At 40.0% G+C, this 20,940-nt stretch overlaps 1 protein-coding gene across 1 annotated transcript in view; it reads right to left on the reverse strand.

Annotated features, from left to right (window-relative positions):
* The window catches only part of URM1 (ubiquitin related modifier 1), a 99,027-nt gene that overhangs the window by 45,606 nt on the left and 32,481 nt on the right, over window positions 1–20,940 (reverse strand). Inside the window, exons 3-4 of the mRNA XM_053695498.1 lie at window positions 16,169–16,250; window positions 13,811–13,859 (exon numbers count right to left, since the gene is read on the reverse strand). Coding sequence (XP_053551473.1) covers window positions 13,811–13,859; window positions 16,169–16,250 — 131 coding nt within the window. The remainder of the gene's footprint in view (window positions 1–13,810; window positions 13,860–16,168; window positions 16,251–20,940) is intronic.

Consider the following 20,940-nt stretch of genomic DNA (forward strand, 5'->3'; position numbering starts at 1 on the left):
CCCCAGACAAATAATGATAAAATTCTTGCATTTTCAGGTGAAGGTGCAAGTGCTGCTAGCATATCGTAGACTCCCCTCCTTGATGTATGAGAATTCCAAACTTCTGCTTTTTCAGGATTACTCTGCTGAGTTGATGAGAAAAAGGTGGGAGTTCTCTGCGATATGCTCGTCTCTAAACAGGGAGGGCCGGAAAGTTTACCTGCTGTACCCAGAGAGACTAAAATTGCTAATGGACAATGGCCCTAGGTTCTTTGATTCGCCCGCGGAGGCACAGGCCTTTCTGGGGGAGAATCAGAGGCGACCTGGTAATTTTCACAGAGAAGCAATGCAGGTGGACCCTGATTGAGAAATGGTTTAAGTAGCTGGGAGGTTAAGACCATGACTACAGTATTAATGGGCTATCTCACAATTGTTATCTGTTTCATTAATGCTATTTGGTGTATTGCCCTGAGTGACATTCAGACACATACTGGGGTAGTACGACCCATAAGGAATTTATCCTTGGATGCTGCGCTGGTGTCACTATCACGGCAATGCTCTGCAATTGGAGACTTGCAGGAAAGAGGGAATCTGACGATTAGTGCGCCTATATTATTTGGGCATCTGCTCTTATTTAAGTTACTGTTATTATTGCATATTAATATGGAAACTAGATCAGATACATGGAAAGCGCTAAATATTTGTTGTAAAAAGATGTTGAACTGTTTGTTGATAACATTTGTAATGACCCTAATACAGCTGTTACCCTTACTCTTGGTACCAAGTCTCACGCTGAAGTGGCAGGTAAACTGTCACTGCTGCACAGGCCAGGCCCCGGGCTGCCGCATGACCCATGATACAAGATATAGTCTTTTAGACTCACTTGCGCATCTGCAGATGACAGTGGGTGTCCACACTGCATGGAGGATGGGGTGGCCTGGATACCTCGCTGACAAGTATACCAACCTATGTTCACCAAGGCTGACAACCTTTTTTTTCTTTTCCCTTTTATTGTTGTTGTTTCGCTCATATGTTGAAATTTCTAACAATCCTATGTGCTATGGGGAATGGTGGGTCACGGTCCTTGGAGGCTCTGGTTTTTTTTTTCCTCCTATTGGAAATATTGCTCTTTTGGAAAAGATTTTTTTTTTTTTTTTACAGAAAACCTTTGCCTCCGAATCAGTGGAAACCTGCGAGGTCTCAAGCCTATGCCAAAGACCATTGGACAACTGATGCGCTGCATCAAAATCCTTCACAATTTTTTTTTCCTCGCTTTTACAAAATATGGAAAGAATTAATACACCAATGGTTGGACGCATGCGGATGACCCTCCCCATTGATGGGATAGGTGCTGGTTTCAAATAATTTTTTTTTCTTCTCTCTCTCTTCTCCCGGACCTACTTCCCTCTCCCCCTAATTTTACAGACCCAGACTCGAAAGTCCATGGTTCTAGAAGGAAGCATAGATGGTAGCTAAATTTATTACCTGGAATGTAGGAGGAATCCACTCACCAATTAAGAGAAAGGCTATACTCACACATTTACGTAAGATGCACACTGATGTGGCCCTTTTGCAGGAGACACACCTGACAGACTCTGAACACGAGAAGTTAAAAACAGACTGGGTGGGTGGCATTGCATTTGTCTCACACACTAGCTCTAGTAGAGGCCTGATTATCCTTTTTTGGAAAAAATCTGGCGTGGACATTCTTAAAACTCACAAGGACCCAGAGGGTCGCTACCTCATAGTTCAGATTAAAATGGGCACGCAGCTCTACACTTTGTGTAACTTGTATGCATCCAACCAAAAAAGTACTACCTTTTGGACCCAACTCACTAGGGTACTTACACAATATCTAGACATGAAGATTATACTGGGGGGGGACTACAACCTCGCACTTGATCAAGTGTGTGACAGGTTGAGAGCCCCGGGACTACCTTCAGAAGCCAATCGGCCTAAATACAAAGGGCGATTTGAGAAAAAGATTTTCAATAATTTAGAAAAAGAGCTGGGCTGTGCGACATGTGGTGGCTGCGCCACCCAGAGAGCAGAGATTACTCTTGTATCTCCAAGGCCAAGGCGTCATTGTCTAGGATAGACCTTTTTATGATCTGTGACCCGGTTATCTCGTTGGTTCAACAGGTCAAGATTCATGATATCTTAATATCCGACCACGCACCAGTGGAACTTATGCTCCGCCTCCACAGATGCCCCGCCAATAGAAACACTTTGAGATTTCCAAGCTATCTAATTAACTCAGTGCCTTTCAAGCAGTTCCTGATACATTCCTGGAATGATTTCTATACTGACAACTTGGCTCACGTGGGTAACCCCCAACTGATGTGGGAAACGGCAAAAGTGGTCTTAGCAGGTAACATTATTTCATACCTGGCTGACCTTCGGCGTAAAACCCAGCTCCGTTATGTTTCGCTGGAAAAAAGCCTGGTGATGGCTTATAGTAGTTACTGCACCACTAAAACTAGAGAGCTGTATGACGCATATGTCATAGCTAAAGAAAATCTGGATGCTTTCATGTCCCAACAGGCAGCGGCAGGGTATTAAGCTGAGCTATATACAAAGCAACCAGTGTGCTCCCCGGATGTGAAGGACTCTTTCTGGTCCTCTGTGACTCTACCGCGGCTTAGCCAGGATCAGATAGACCAACTGAACTCCCCCATCACGGCGGAAGAAGTTTATAGGGCAATACTAAACATGGCTCTGGGTAAGGCACCGGGCCCTGACGGCCTACCCGTGGAGTTTTATCGTTTACTACAACCCAATATAGCCGCAACACTACTGGAGATGTATAATGGATACTTCCAGAATGAACTCTTGCCATCCCCGACTTTCTCGGCAGCTCATATTACACTCATCCCTAAAGCAGGGAAAGACCACTCTCTACCTGAATCCTACCGACCCATCTCGCTACTGAACGCTGACTACAAGATATTTATGGCAGTGTTAGTGGGCCGGTTGAAGATCCTATTGCCATCCCTTCTGCATCCGGATCAAACTGGTTTTGTATACCAGCAATCATCGGTGGTTAACTTGCGCCGGGTTATGCAGGTCATTGACTTTTGCTGGAAGAGAGGTGAGGGCCGGTATAGGAATGATGTGTCGGAGGCCTTCCTGCTATCCCTGGATGCAGAGCAGGCCTTCGATAGAGTTGAGTGGGAGCACCTGGATAATACCTTAATGCGTTTAACATTGTTAGAAAGTTTGCACAAACTATTCGGAATATATATTCGAGACCAATGGCCAGGGTTCTGGCCAATGGCATGTTCTCTTCAGATATTGTCTTGCAGCGAGGCACGAGACAAGGCTGCCCCTTGTCCCCCTTACTTTTCGATCTAGCGCTGGAGCCCTTGGCCATTAAACTCCGACAGAGCTTCCCGGGCATCAAAGTGCACGGTAAGCCGCAGCAGTTGGCCTTGTATGCTGACATGTTGCTATTTGTTGAGGATCCTGCTGAGCATGTTCCTAACATCCTTAGGATTATTCAAAACTTTGGAAGCTTTTCCAGCTACAAGATCAATGCAGGAAAGTCGGAAATATTGTGGCTGAATAGGCACTCTGCTAGTAAAGGGACCTATCCCTTCACTGAAGTTGGGAATGGATTAACCTATTTAGGTATCCAACTACATAGGAATCCTCACAGCATGTATGACTCGAATCTTTCAAACCACTGTGCCAACTTGTGTAAACAACTGCAGCAGTGGAGCTCATTGCCCTTGTCAATCATGGGACGAATTAGCCTCATCAAAATGGTCACATTACCGAGACTGCTTTACCCTATGTTCATGCTGCCCTTCCTCTTGAGTAAGAGGGATCTGAGCTCCTTGAACATGCCGGTCAAAAAATTTGTATGGAAAGGGGGTAAGCCTCGCATAGCGGCTGCATACCTGCAGCAATCGTATAACTATGGGGGCTTGGGACTCCCAAATTTTAGAATGTACAACTGGGCAGCCTTGATCAGGCTGGTCCTCGACTAGCAACTGGGTACTTCTCACTTCTGTGATGCTGATTTAGAAAACGCTGCACTGAAACCTATAGACCTAACATACTTACCATATTTAAAGGCAACCGAAACACCCCCACACATTAAATCCTCTGTCCTTTATAAGGGGCCATTGGCAGCCTGGCGCATGGCTCATAGATACTTGGGGCCACGGTCTCCTTCCGCTAAATTGCTGCCTATAGTGGGTAACCTTGATTTCCCAGCAGGCACAGATACCCTACCCTTTCGTCATTGGAGAGATAAGGGAATAAAGACAGTTGGAGATTTGTTGGATCCCTTGACACACACGGTTAAGACGTTTAATGATCTAAGTACAAGATATGACATCCCTAACACGCAATTTTATGCTTACCTTCAGGTACGCCATTATGTTGATGATCTTAAACAAAAAGATCCAAACTTCTGGAGCACACCGGTGTTTGCTATATCGCAGACTTCATTCAAACTGGGGAATTTCTCGATGTCTAGTATATATAAGACGTTAATGCATAGGTCATTGACTGACTGTCAAAAGCTAACCTTGGATAAATGGATGGTAAGAGGAGTAAATGATATCACCAATATAGACATCCAGAGAAGCCTGGAACTAACTAAAAAAGCGACACTAAGCATACACTTGCGTGAGTCGCAAGTGAGAATGTTGCATTTTGATTACATTACCCCTAATAGGATGTCTAAATGGAATCCGCATTTGCCAAACAGATGTGGCAAGTGTGGAGCCGCGGCTCCAGATGTCCCACACTATTTCTACCACTGTCCCCTAGTGAGACAGTTTTGGGCCAGATTACAACACTGGCTGAAGTGCACAATGGATGTTTCTGTTACTCTACAGCTAGACCAGATATGCTTTTTTAGATGGTACGACACTCCTCACAAATACCACGCAATGCTGACATTGGCGATATTGATTGCCAGAAATTGTATACTATGCTTGTGGACAGACAGGAAGTCGCGGACTGTAGGGCAATTTAAGCGCAAACTATATAAACATCTGTTCACTGAACAGTTTGACGTTAGACTGGACATTGCCCATAGACTAAGACCCTTTCTGACAAAAACATAATTTATGCTTACCTGATAAATTCCTTTCTCCTGTAGTGTGGTCAGTCCACGGGTCATCATTACTTCTGGGATATTAACTCCTCCCCAACAGGAAGTGCAAGAGGATCACCCAAGCAGAGCTGCTATATAGCTCCTCCCCTCTACGTCACACCCAGTCATTCGACCAAGAACCAACGAGAAAGGAGAAGCTAAAGGGTGCAGTGGTGACTGGAGTATAATTTAAAAATTTTGACCTGTCATAAAAAACAGGGCGGGCCGTGGACTGACCACACTACAGGAGAAAGGAATTTATCAGGTAAGCATAAATTATGTTTTCTCCTGTTAAGTGTGGTCAGTCCACGGGTCATCATTACTTCTGGGATACCAATACCAAAGCTAAAGTACACGGATGACGGGAGGGACAGGCAGGATCTTTATACGGAAGGAACCACTGCCTGAAGAACCTTTCTTCCAAAAATAGCCTCCGAAGAAGCAAAAGTGTCAAATTTGGAAAATTTGGAAAAAGTATGAAGCGAAGACCAAGTTGCAGCCTTGCAAATCTGTTCAACAGAGGCCTCATTCTTAAAGGCCCAAGTGGAAGCCACAGCTCTAGTGGAATGAGCTGTAATTCGTTCAGGAGGCTGCTGTCCAGCAGTCTCATAAGCTAAACGTATTATGCTACGAAGCCAAAAAGAGAGAGAGGTAGCAGAAGCTTTTTGACCTCTCCTCTGACCAGAGTAAACGACAAACAGGGAAGATGTTTGTCGAAAATCTTTAGTTGCCTGTAAATAAAATTTTAGGGCACGAACTACATCCAGATTGTGCAGAAGTCGTTCCTTCTTTGAAGAAGGATTAGGACACAAGGATGGAACAACAATCTCTTGATTGATATTCCTGTTAGTGACTACCTTAGGTAAGAACCCAGGTTTAGTACGCAGAACTACCTTATCCGAGTGAAAAATCAGATAAGGAGAATCACAATGTAAGGCTGATAACTCAGAGACTCTTCGAGCCGAGGAGATAGCCATTAAAAATAGAACTTTCCAAGATAACAATTTTATATCAATGGAATGAAGGGGTTCAAACGGAACGCCCTGTAAAACATTAAGAACAAGGTTTAAACTCCATGGCGGAGCAACAGTTTTAAAAACAGGCTTAATCCTGGCCAAAGCCTGACAAAAGGCCTGAACGTCTGGAACTTCTGACAGACGTTTGTGTAACAGAATGGACAGAGCTGAGATCTGTCCCTTTAAAGAACTAGCGGATAAACCCTTTTCTAAACCTTCTTGTAGAAAAGACAATATCCTAGGAATCCTAACCTTACTCCAAGATTAACCCTTGGATTCGCACCAATATAGGTATTTACGCCATATTTTATGGTAAATCTTTCTGGTAACAGGCTTCCTCGCCTGTATCAAGGTATCAATTACTGACTCAGAGAATCCACGTTTTGATAAAATCAAGCGTTCAATCTTAGATTTTGATGTTTGAAGGGACCCTGAATCAGAAGGTCCTGTCTCAGAGGCAGAGACCAAGGTGGACAGGATGACATGTCCACTAGATCTGCATACCAGGTCCTGCGTGGCCACGCAGGCGCTACTAGAATCACTGATGCTCTCTCCTGTTTGATCCTGGCAATCAATCGAGGAAGCATCGGGAAGGGTGGAAACACATAAGCTCTCCCGAAGGTCCAAGGTGCTGTCAAAGCATCTACCAGGGCCGCTCCCGGATCCCTGGATCTGGACCCGTAACGAGGAAGCTTGGCGTTCTGTCGAGACGCCATGAGATCTATTTCTGGTTTGCCCCAACGTCGAAGTATTTGGGCAAAGACCTCCGGATGAAGTTCCCACTCCCCCGGATGAAAAGTCTGACGACTTAGGAAGTCCGCCTCCCAGTTCTCCACTCCCGGAATGTGGATTGCTGATAGGTGGCAAGAGTGAGACTCTGCCCAACGAATTATCTTTGATACTTCCATCATCGCTAGGGAGCTTCTTGTCCCTCCTTGATGGTTGATGTAAGCTACAGTCGTGATGTTGTCCGACTGAAATCTGATGAACCCCCGAGTTGTTAACTGGGGCCAAGCCAGAAGGGCATTGAGAACTGCTCTCAATTCCAGAATGTTTATAGGCAGGAGACTCTCCTCCTGAGTCCATGATCCCTGAGCCTTCAGGGAATTCCAGACAGCGCCCGAACCTAGCAGGCTGGCGTCTGTTGTTACAATCGTCCAATCTGGCCTGCTGAATGGCATCCCCCTGGACAGATGTGGCCGAGAAAGCCACCACAGAAGAGAATTTCTGGTCTCTTGATCCAGATTCAGAGTAGGGGACAAATCTGAGTAATCCCCATTCCACTGACTTAGCATGCACAATTGCAGCGGTCTGAGGTGTAGGCGTGCAAAGGGTACTATGTCCATTGCCGCTACCATTAAGCCGATCACCTCCATGCATTGAGCCACTGACGGGTGTTGAATGGAATGAAGGACACGGCAAGCGTTTTGAAGTTTTGTTAACCTGTCTTCTGTCAGGTAGATCTTCATTTCTACAGAATCTATAAGAGTCCCCAAGAAGGGAACTCTTGTGAGTGGAAAGAGAGAACTCTTCTTTTCGTTTACCTTCCACCCATGCGATCTTAGAAATGCCAGTACTAACTCTGTATGAGACTTGGCAGTTTGAAAGCTTGAAGCTTGAATCAGAATGTCGTCTAGGTATGGAGCTACCGAAATTCCTCGCGGTCTTAGCACCGCCAGAAGAGCCCCCAGAACCTTTGTGAAGATTCTTGGAGCCGTAGCCAACCCGAATGGAAGAGCTACAAACTGGTAATGCCTGTCTAGGAAGGCAAACCTTAGATACCGGTAATGATCTCTGTGAATCGGTATGTGAAGGTAAGCATCCTTTAAATCCACTGTGGTCATGTACTGACCCTTCTGGATCATGGGTAGAATTGTCCGAATAGTTTCCATTTTGAACGATGGAACTCTTAGGAATTTGTTTAGGATCTTTAAATCCAAGATTGGTCTGAAGGTTCCTTCTTTCTTGGGAACCACAAACAGATTTGAGTAAAACCCCTGTCCGTGTTCCGACCGCGGAACCGGATGGATTACTCCCATTAGTAACAGGTCTTGTACACAGCGTAGAAACGCCTCTTTCTTTATTTGGTTTGTCGACAACCTTGACAGATGAAATCTCCCTTTTGGGGGAGAGGATTTGAAGTCCAGAAGATATCCCTGAGATATGATCTCTAACGCCCAGGGATCCTGGACATCTCTTGCCCAAGCCTGGGCGAAGAGAGAAAGTCTGCCCCCCACTAGATCCGTTTCCGGATCGGGGGCCCTCAATTCATGCTGTCTTAGGGGCAGCAGCAGGTTTTCTGGCCTGCTTGCCCATGTTCCAGGACTGGTTAGGTCTCCAGCCTTGTCTGTAGCGAGCAACAGCTCCTTCCTGCTTTGGTGCATAGGAAGTTGATGCTGCTCCTGCCTTGAAATTACGAAAGGAACGAAAATTAGACTGTCTAGCCCTAGGTTTGGCTCTGTCTTGAGGCAGGGCGTGGCCTTTACCTCCTGTAATGTCAGCGATAATTTCTTTCAAACCGGGCCCGAATAAGGTCTGCCCTTTGAAAGGTATGTTAAGTAACTTAGATTTAGAAGTAACGTCAGCTGACCAGGATTTTAGCCACAGTGCTCTGCGTGCCTGAATGGCGAATCCGGAATTCTTAGCCGTAAGTTTAGTTAAATGTACTACGGCATCTGAAACAAATGAATTAGCTAGCTTAAGTGTTTTAAGCCTGTTTGAAATTTCCTCTATAGTTATTGAGTCAAGAGTCTCTTCCAGGGACTCGGACCAAAAAGCTGCTGCGGCCGTGACAGATGCAATACATGCAAGGGGTTGCAATATAAAACCTTGTTGAACAAACATTTTCTTAAGGTAACCCTCTAATTTTTTATCCATTGGATCAGAAAAAGCACAGCTATCCTCCACCGGGATAGTGGTACGCTTAGCCAGAGTCGAAACCGCTCCCTCCACCTTAGGGATCGTCTGCCATAAGTCCCGTGTGGTGGCGTCTATTGGAAACATTTTTCTAAATACAGGAGGGGGGGAAAAGGGTACACCGGGCCTATCCCACTCCTTAGTAATTATCTCTGTAAGCCTCTTAGGTATAGGAAATACGTCAGTACTCGCCGGTACCGCATAGTATCTATCCAGCCTACATAATTTCTCTGGGATTGCAACGGTGTTACAATCATTTAGAGCCGCTAATACCTCCCCTAGCAGTACGCGGAGGTTTTCAAGCTTAAACTTAAAATTAGAAATGTCTGAATCCACTCTATTGGGATCAGAACCGTCACCTGCAGATTGAAGCTCTCCGTCCTCATGTTCCGCATACTGTGACCCAGTATCTGACATGGCCCTAGTATTATCAGCGCACTCTGTTCTCACCCCAGAGTGGTCCCGCTTCCCTCTAAGTTCTGGTAATTTAGACAAAACTTCAGTCATAACATTAGCCATGTCCTGCAATGTGATTTGTAATGGCCGCCCTGAAGTACCCAGCGTTACAATATCACGCACCCCCCGAGCGGGAGATGCAGGTACTGACACGTGAGGGGAGTTAGTCGGCATAACTTTCCTCTCGTTGTCTGGTGAATGATGTTCAATTTGTACAGATTGACTTTTATTTAAAGTAGCATCAATACAATTAGTACATAAATTTCTATTGGGCTCCACCTTGGCTTTTGCACATATAGCACAGAGATATTCCTCTGAGTCAGACATGTTTAACACACTTTACAAATAGTATGAAAAAAACGTACTGTGCCTTTAAGAAGCACAGAAAGATATGACAGTTGATTACAATAAAACAGATAAACTATGAACTCAAATTTTTTCCGGTAAAAAATACAATTTTAGCAAAGGATTGCCCCCATTAGTAATGGATAACTAACCCTTTATAGCAGAAAAAATGTACAGAATGTAACGTTTTTTATCACAGTCAAGCACAATCTCACAGGTCTGCTGTGAGTGATTACCTCCCTCAAAATAACTTTTGAAGACCCTTGAGCTCTGTAGAGACGAACCGGATCATGCAGGGAAGAAGAACAGACTTGTGACTGAATTTTTGATGCGTAGTAAAAGCGCCAAATTAAGCCCCTCCCCCTCACACACAACAGTGAGGGAGATCAGTAAACTGTCATAAATTAAATAAAATGCCCGCCAAGTGGATAAAACTAATGCCCAAACAAGTTTTCACCCAGTACCTCATAAAAATAAACGATTTCACATGCCAGCAAAAAAGTTTAACATAAATAAATGAATTGTCATAAAAAGCCTGCTGCAAGCCGTTTTCACTGCAAATTAGGCTAAAGCTTTATGCAAACAGTATTAATCCAGTGAAATGCCATTCCCCAGAATACTGAAGTGAAAATATACATACATGACAGCCTGATACCAGTTGCTACTACTGCATTTAAGGCTGAACTTACATTATATAGGTATTGGCAGTATTTTCTAATCAATTCCATTCCTCAGAAAATAATATGCTGCTACATACCTCTTTGCAGGTGAACCTGCCCGCTGTCCCCTGATCTGAAGTTTACCTCACTCCTCAGATGGCCGAGAACAGCAACATGATCTTAACTACTCCAGTTAAAATCATACAGAAAAACTCAGGTAGATTCTTCTTCAAATTCTCCCTGAGAAGAAACAACACACTCCGGTGCTGTTTTAAAATAACAAACTTTTGATTGAAGTTATAAAAACTAAGTATAATCACCACAGTCCTCTCACACATCCTATCTATTAGTTGGGTGCAAGAGAATGACTGGGTGTGACGTAGAGGGGAGGAGCTATATAGCAGCTCTGCTTGGGTGATCCTCTTGCACTTCCTGTTGGGGAGGAGTTAATATCCCAGAAGTAATGATGACCCGTGGACTGACCACACTTAACAGGAGAAATGGGGACCTTTTTTGAAAACACAGGCCTCCATAATACAAAGACAAATACTCGGACCGTTTTCCCAAACAGAAATTCTCTTAGAGGCCTCCTTGAGGGGCGAATGGACAGCACTATATGATAAAGAGGCACCGGTAGTGGACGGCAGACAAGGCGAGATCCTGATTTCACAGATCCTATAGAAAGGATGATTAGGAACCAAGCTGGCTGCCAAGGGTGGGGGAGGGGAGAGAGGAGAGCAACCCCCTTTTTTTTTTTTTTTTTTTCTTCTCCCCAATTTTGGGGAGTACCCACCAGACCTCAAGGTACGTTTGAAACACCTACGGGTGATGTTAAATATTGTTATAGTAAAATAAGTTTTAAATTTATAAAAAGTTAAGGGGGGAAGGAACGACAGAATACTGATAGCAATCAAATCCTGAACTCTGAACATATGTATGATGTAATTGACTCGAAGCATTACTGTCAAGTCTAACACATGTTAATGATGATAACATATGTATGATGCAGATGATATGATATTTGTATACCTATAGACAATCTGTACCTGTTTCTGACCTCCTTTTTCCTTCAATAAAAAGAATTTTAAAAAAATAATTAAAAAAAATAAGCAAAACTATCCATTTTTAAAACATAAATAAATTCATGGGCTATATAAATAGATCATCTACAAAACATTTATGCAAAGAAAAAATGAGTGTATAATGTCCCTTTAAATGTGACAACAGCCCATACAAACACACACATACCCTCGCTCTCATAAACACATACACTCTCACATACACACAAGATACTGACACATAAAGACACTTACACAAACGCACAGACATAAAGACACACACAGACATAAATACACTTACACACACAGACATAAATACACTAACACACACACACATAAATACACTTACACACACACAAAAAGACATAAATACACTTTATCACACACAGACATAAAGACACTTTCACACACACACAAACCTAAAGACACTTTCACACACAGACACCCACACAGACACCTACACACAGAGACATAAAGACACTTACACAGACAGACATAAAGACACTTTCACACACAGACACTTACACAGACATAAAGACACTTACAGACATAAAGACAATTACACACACACAGACATAAAGACAATTACACACACACAGACATAAAGACACTTACACACAAATACATAAACACACACACATAAAGACACTTTCACACACACACAGACACTTTCACACACACAAAGACACTAACACACACACATACATAAATACACTTTCACACACAAAGACACTTTCACACACACCCACACAGACATAAACACACGTACAGACATAGACACTTACACACACATAAATACACTTTCACACTCACAGACATAGACACTTTCTCACACACACACAGACAAAAAGACACTTTCACACACAGACTTTCATATATAAAGACACACAGACACTTTCACACACATACAGACAGACATAAAGACACTTTCTCACAAACACAAAGACACTTACACACACACACACACAGACATGAAGACACTTTCACACACAGACAGACAATTACACACACTCACACACAAAGACACTTTCACACACATACACACATAGACATAAAGACACTTACACACAAACACACACACAAAGACACTTTCACACTCACACATAAAGACACGTTCACACACACAGACATAAAGACACTTACACAGACATAAAGACACTTACACAGACCTAAAGACACTTATATACACACACAGACATAAAGACACTTTCACACTCACACACAAAGACATAAAGACACTTACACAGAGACATAAAGACACTTACACAGACATAAAGAAACTTTTTTTGTTTTTTTATAAATCAAGTGATGTTAAGACTTTCAATACCGACCATAAAAATATCCAAATGTCAACAGTTCTAGGTGTATTGTAAAACAGTCTTTATTGCTGGAAAAATCCTCAAAGGTGATCCTCAAAGGAAAGGAAAGGGCAGCATAGCATAAATCTGTTTACAATGGATTGCAGTATCACAACAGAGCCAGTCCTACTCATGTGATGAAGAGTTATGACTAGCTCTAGGGTAAGGGCTCAAGAAATAAATCTCCCAGGTAGCAGCATACAAATTTTAAAATGTTTAAAAACAGACAAACATCACTCGGGGTATAACAGCCCAGATTTACACCTACATATAGTGCGTTAAAGTCCTTCAAATTAGAATTTTTATTTACACTGTGGGTAATATAGCCTTGCCGTTCAAATACTCCAACGTACGTTTCGCTGATTACACTCAGCTTTTTCAAGGTAGGTATAATGCAGGATACCTACCTTGTGTCTTGCCATAGTGTATGACTTTGGACATTAAACTTTCTTCAGCAACCTCACTTTATCAGCAAAGATTGTCTGTTCATCACACAGTTTTATTCCTCCTACACAGCTGTTTCTGTTTCAGTTAATGATTGTAATTCTACCTACATATTAAATTGATGATCATTGTCACCTGTTTGGTATAATTGTTTAATCATGGTCCTGACTATATGCCTACAAAATCCCTGACTTTGTGCAAGTGTACCTGGAAGAATGAATGATTTTGCACAGTATATCAGCAATTAAATGCCACATTGCAAAAGATCTGCGCAAACAATAAATGTTTGTTTTTATATGCGCAGTATGAAATGAATAAGTGTAGACTTATAGAAAACGTGTATAAAATAAATGATGCAAAGACAATGTATTTTTACTGTGTCTAATTATATATGTCAAATTAAATGAAATACTGAGTGTAAAGCCCATTTCACATGGTGATATGAGACCCAATGCCAGTGAATACTCACCATCAGTTCCCAGTCGGCATCATTGACGAGCACAAGGATGCCCGGACGACTGAGGATAAAAAAACAAACACATATGTATGATTACTATATATAGTATAGAGTTTATATATACAGCTGTGTGACACTGTATACCCCTCACAGACATATATATATAGTTTATTTTTAGTTTAGAGTTTATATGTACAGCTGTGTGACACTGTATGACCCCCACAGACATATATATATACAGTATATATATATATATATATATATATATATATATAGTTTATTTTTACAGCTGTGTGACACAGTAACAGAACTGTATATCCCGCCCCTCACAGACATATATACATATTATTACATATTCACAATATACATATATGAGGCAATACAAAAGGTGGATTCCAACGTTTACCAACATTTTGATATGGCAGAAAAACATTGGTTCCATATTAAACAAGATGTTTAAACTAACAAGACAACAATGAACTTATTTGCTATACATTTTTAAAGTCTAAATAAACACAATACATATGTTGTATATATTGGTTGTACTAACAAGTTTTACATTTGTTATAGATGAAATTCTATTTTTTGCAAAAAATAAAATAATAAATGTTAACATGGGGTTAAATTGTACAATTGGTGTCCAGTTGGTCACATGGTTAGAGCTGTCCAATGAGATAATAGCTACATGTATATATTTTAGGTGTTTTGAATAATGTCTAGGTCTATGATTAAGGCTTAACGGCCGAAACATGTCTGACTACTCTACCTGACAAGCTGCTGTAATGCTCTTTTAAATTTGATGAAATAATAAAGGAACTTCGTTTTTATCACAACCTGTGCTGGCTGAACTTTTGCTTTTCTATAGTATAGAGTTTATATGTACAGCTGTGTGACACTGAATATCCTTCACAGACATATATATATAGTTTAGAGTTTATATGTACACCTGTGTGACACTGTATGCCCCCCACATACACACACACACACACACACACACACACATATATATATATATATATATATATATATATATATAACACAACAATTAAAATTATGGGGAGGCGAAAAGTGAGTTTAAAATCCTCCACTAAACACAAAATGTAGAGAAAATAACTCGTTGTGTGGTTCATTTACAAATCTAGACAAGTCAGAAGACTTGATTTTCCCACAGAAATCCTCTGAATACATTGTTTCCAATCAAGCAAAGAATTCTGGGTAAGATATGCAAGTGAAGTTCACAATGACTTACTTTTTACTTCAGCCTGCTGTTAGGCAGACTCCCTTTACACCATAGCATCACTGTATACACAGCTTTTAAACTTAGCTAGGGTTAGTACAGTGATTCAGACCAATCCCAGGACAGCTGTTTCGTGGTCCTTGCCACTCATCAGCTGGGAGTAGGTTGAAACACTGCTGGGTAAAGTTGATTTATGGGGAGACGAAAAGTGATTCATTAAAATTATGGTGGAGATAACAGCATGAGATTAAAATCCTCCATATCGCAATAGTAAATCAATAGAAATGATTGCACAGGCAATTAGCACATCTAGGCAAGTATCCCTGCTTGCCTTTACTCAGTAAAACTCCATATACATTGTTACCAATGCAAAAGAGGATTATGGGTAAGATATGTAAATTAGATATGCAACATATATTTGCATATCTTACCCAGAATCCTCTTGTGCATTGGTAACAATGTATATGGAATTTTACTGGCTAAAGGCAAGCGGGGATACTTGCCTAGATGTGCTAATTGCCTGTGCAATTATTTCTATTAAGATATATATATATATATATATATATATATATATATATATATATATATATATATATATATATATATATATATAAATAATGCAAAAAAAAGGCAGCACTCACTGGTCTTTCATATAAGTAAAATTTAACTTTTAATAGTACAAAATGTTTATCCCTGAATTTTAAATCTCTTTTTGTACTATTAAAAGTTAAATTTTACTTATATGAAAGACCAGTGAGTGCTGCCTTTTTTTGCATTATAAATATTTTTTTTGACATTGCACCCGGGCAGATGATATATACAATATATGGTGTGCAGTTCTACTCAGGACTTTGCTTATATATATATATATATATATTAGTTTATATGTACAGCTGTGTGACACTGTATACCCCTCACAGATATATATATATATATATATATAGAGAGAGAGAGAGAGAGAGTATATATATATAGAGTATATATGTACAGCTGTGTGACACAGTGTACCCCTTACAGACAAATATATATATATATATATATATATATATATATATAGTATAGAGCTTATATGTACTGTGTGACACTGTATACCCCTCACAGACATGCCTCCTCAGATGCTGTATAACACTTACACTGTGCCACCCTGTATGAAAAGCTCCGGGCGTTCCTTAAGCAGATTCTGTCTGATCCACACTAACAATTGTCTGATGTCCCCTGTGGGAGACATGAATAATGTTACATGAGTGACACGTGTATTGCAGAAAACTCTGTTAAAATATTGCAAACTTGTTCCTCTAGTTTATATACTGAGTGGGCTAGTAACTTTTTCCCTCTGGGCTAGAAACTTTAAACCCCTGACTAGGAAACCATAGTGATAATTTTCCCCCAATGTGAACGTATATATTTATTTAATATATATATATATATATATATATATATAAACTCCTTTTTTTTTACACACACACACATAAATGATTTTTATATTACAACATAGACCCATATGTGCTCAGATGAGGATAGTCTAACAGTGGGTCTGAGCAGCACATAATAATGTATAAAAAGAATTACTGCACAATATGGTGAAGCGGACGATGTAGGATGAGTACGCTGCTGGGCTTTGTGGCTGATGTAGAACAGTGCTGGTCACCGCCAGGTCAGGACAGAATATCATTTATCAGCCTGACTTGGGAGAGGGTCAGAGAGATCTGCCCAGCTGCCACCCGCCCACATTCTCGGTCCAGGGAACCTATTGTACTTAGGTTACTATGGAGAGCCCAGCATCTCTGCGCTTCCTCTATTGTTTATTGCCTGGGAAGGGGCCCTTTTCCTCCATTCTCCTGTCTAATCAGTAACAGAAGTGGCTACCAAAAGTACAGTGTTTTTACCATCTCACACTCCGTGAATGTTCAGTTTGTATAAAGCAGACATTTCTGTTATATTAGTCATTTACTGCAATCTCGTGAGTATACTCTAATTATGTGACTACAAACTGTTTGAAACCTGCTGCCCTATTCTGAGTCTTTTATCTTGGAGGTGAAAGAAGTTGAGGTACTCTGAGGACGAGAGCAGCTTCATCCCCTGGAGGTGACACAGCGACGCCATCTTTGCTATATTGTACCTAATAAGTACCCAATACCTTATTCCTCAGCTACCAATACTAATAAGTACCCAATACCTTATTCCTCAGCTACCAATACTAATAAGTACCCAATACCTTATTCCTCAGCTACCAATACTAATAAGTACCCAATACCTTATTCCTCAGCTACCAATACTAATAAGTACCCAATACCTTATTCCTCAGCTACTAATACTAATAAGTACCCAATACCTTATTCCTCAGCTACCAATACTAATAAGTACCCAATACCTTATTCCTCAGCTACCAATACTAATAAGTACCCAATACCTTATTCCTCAGCTACCAATACTAATAAGTACCCAATACCTTATTCCTCAGCTACCAATACTAATAAGTACCCAATACCTTATTCCTCAGCTACCAATACTTATAAGTACCCAATACGTTATTCCTCCGCTACCAATACTAATAAGTACCCAATACGTTATTCCTCCGCTACCAATACTAATAAGTACCCAATACCTTATTCCTCAGCTACCAATACTTATAAGTACCCAATACCTTATTCCTCAGCTACCAATACTAATAAGTACCCAATACCTTATTCCTCAGCTACCAATACTTATAAGTACCCAATACGTTATTCCTCCGCTACCAATACTAATAAGTACCCAATACGTTATTCCTCCGCTACCAATACTAATAAGTACCCAATAACTTATTCCTCAGCTACCAATACTTATAAGTACCCAATACCTTATTCCTCAGCTACCAATACTAATAAGTACCCAATACCTTATTCCTCAGCTACCAATACTTATAAGTACCCAATACGTTATTCCTCCGCTACCAATACTAATAAGTACCCAATACCTTATTCCTCCGCTACCAATACTAATAAGTACCCAATATGTTATTCCTCAGCTACCAATACTAATAAGTACCCAATACCTTATTCCTCAGCTACCAATACTAATAAGTACCCAATACCTTATTCCTCAGCTACCAATACTAATAAGTACCCAATACCTTATTCCTCCGCTACCAATACTAATAAGTACCCAATATGTTATTCCTCAGCAACTAATACTAATAAGTACCCAATACCTTATTCATCAGCTACCAATACTAATAAGTACCCAATACCTTATTCCTCAGCTACCAATACTAATAAGTACCCAATACCTTATTCCTCCGCTACCAATACTAATAAGTACCCAATATGTTATTCCTCAGCTACCAATACTAATAAGTACCCAATACGTTATTCCTCCGCTACAAATACTAATAAGTACCCAATATGTTATTCCTCAGCTACCAATACTAATAAGTACCCAATACCTTATTCCTCCGCTACCAATACTAATAAGTACCCAATATGTTATTCCTCAGCTACCAATACTAATAAGTACCCAATACCTTATTCCTCAGCTACCAATACTAATAAGTACCCAATACCTTATTCCTCAGCTACCAATACTAATAAGTACCCAATACCTTATTCCTCTGCTACCAATACTAATAAGTACCCAATATGTTATTCCTCAGCAACTAATACTAATAAGTACCCAATATGTTATTCCTCAGCTACCAATACTAATAAGTACCCAATACGTTATTCCTCCGCTACCAATACTAATAAGTACCCAATATGTTATTCCTCAGCTACCAATACTAATAAGTACCCAATACTTTATTCCTCAGCTACCAATACTAATAAGTACCCAATACCTTATTCCTCCGCTACCAATACTAATAAGTACCCAATATGTTATTCCTCAGCAACTAATACTAATAAGTACCCAATACCTTTTTCCTCAGCTTCCAATACTAATAAGTACCCAATACCTCAATCCTCAGATACCAATACTAATAAGTAACCAATATGTTATTCCTCAGCTACCAATACTAATAAGTACCCAATATGTTATTCCTCAGCTACCAATATTAATAAGTACACAATACCTTATTTCTCCTCAGCTACCAATACTAATAAGTACCAAATACCTTATTCCTCACCAACCAATAATAATAAGTATCCAATACCTTATTCCTCAGCTACCAATACTAATAAGTACCCAATACCTTATTCCTCAGCTACCAATATTAATAAGTACCCAATATCTTATTCCTCAGCTACTTATACTATTAAGTACCCAATACCTTATTTCTCAGCTACCAATACTAATAAGTACCCAATATATTATTCCTCAGCTACCAATGCTAATAAGTACCCAATACCTTATTCCTCAGTTACTAATACTAATAAGTACTGAATACCTTATTCCTCAGCTACCAATACTAATAAGTACCCAATATGTTATTCCTCAGCTACCAATACTAATAAGTACTGAATACCTTGTTCCTCAGCTACTAATACTAATAAGTACCCAATTTATTATTCCTCAGCTACCAATACTAATAAGTACCCAATATCTTATTCCTCAGGTACTTATACTATTAGGTACCCAATACCTTATTCCTCAGCTACCAATACTAATAAGTAACCAATACATTATTCCTCAGCTACCAATACTAATAAGTACCCAATACCTTATTCCTCAGCTAATAATACTAAAAAAGTAACCAATACCTTATTTCTCAGCTGCCAATACTAATAAGTACCCAAAAACGTATTCCTCAGCTACCAATACTAATAAGTACCCAATATCTTATTCCTCAGCTACTTATACTAATAAGTACCCAATACCTTATTTCTCAGCTACTTATACTAATAAGTACCCAATACCTTATTTCTTAAGTACCCAATACCTTATTTCTTAAGTACCCAATACCTTATTTCTCAGCTACCAATACTAATAAGTACTCAATAGCTTATTCCTCAGCTACAAATACTAATAGATACCCAATACCTTATTCCTCAGCTATTAATACTAATAAGTATCCAATACCTTGTTCCTCAGCTACCAATACTAATAAGTACCCAATACCTTATTCATCAGCTACCAATAAAGATCCAATATCTAATTCCTCAGATACCAATACTAATAAGTACACATACCTTATTCCTTAGCTACCAATATTAATAAGTACCCAATACCTTATTCCTTAGCTACCAATACTAATAAGTACCCAATACCTTATTCATCAGCTACCAATAAAGATCCAATATCTAATTCCTCAGATACCAATACTAATAAGTACACATACCTTATTCCTTAGCTATTAATACTAATAACTACCAAATACCTAATTCCTCAGCTACTAATACTAATAAGTACCCAATATCTTATTCCTTATCTACCAATACTAATAAGTGCCCAATACCTTATTCCTTAGCTACTAATACTAATAAGTACAAAATACCTTATTCCTCACCAACCAATAATAAGTACCAAATACCTTATTCCTCTGCTAGCAATATTAATAAGTACCCAATATCTTATTTCTCAGCTACCAATACTAATAAGTGCCCAATACCTTATTCCTTAGCTACTAATACTAATAAGTACCCAATACCTTATTCCTCAGCTACCAATGCTAATAAGTACCCAATACCTTATTCCTCAGCTACCAATACTAATAAGTACTGAATACCTAATTCCAGAGCTACCAATACTAATAAGTACCCAATATCTTATTTCTCAGCTACCAATACTAATAAATACCCAATATGTTATACCTCAGCTACCAATACTAATAAGTACCCAATGCCCTAATTCTTAGCTATTAATACTAAGTACTGAATACCTTATTCCTCAGCTACCAATACTAATAAGTACCCAATACCTTATTCCTCAGCTACTAATACTAATAATTACTGAATACCTTATTCCTCGGCTACCAATACTAATAGGTACC

The sequence above is a fragment of the Bombina bombina genome, chromosome 12 (assembly GCF_027579735.1).
Source record: "Bombina bombina isolate aBomBom1 chromosome 12, aBomBom1.pri, whole genome shotgun sequence".
In the NCBI taxonomy this organism is placed as follows: Eukaryota; Metazoa; Chordata; class Amphibia; order Anura; family Bombinatoridae; genus Bombina; species Bombina bombina.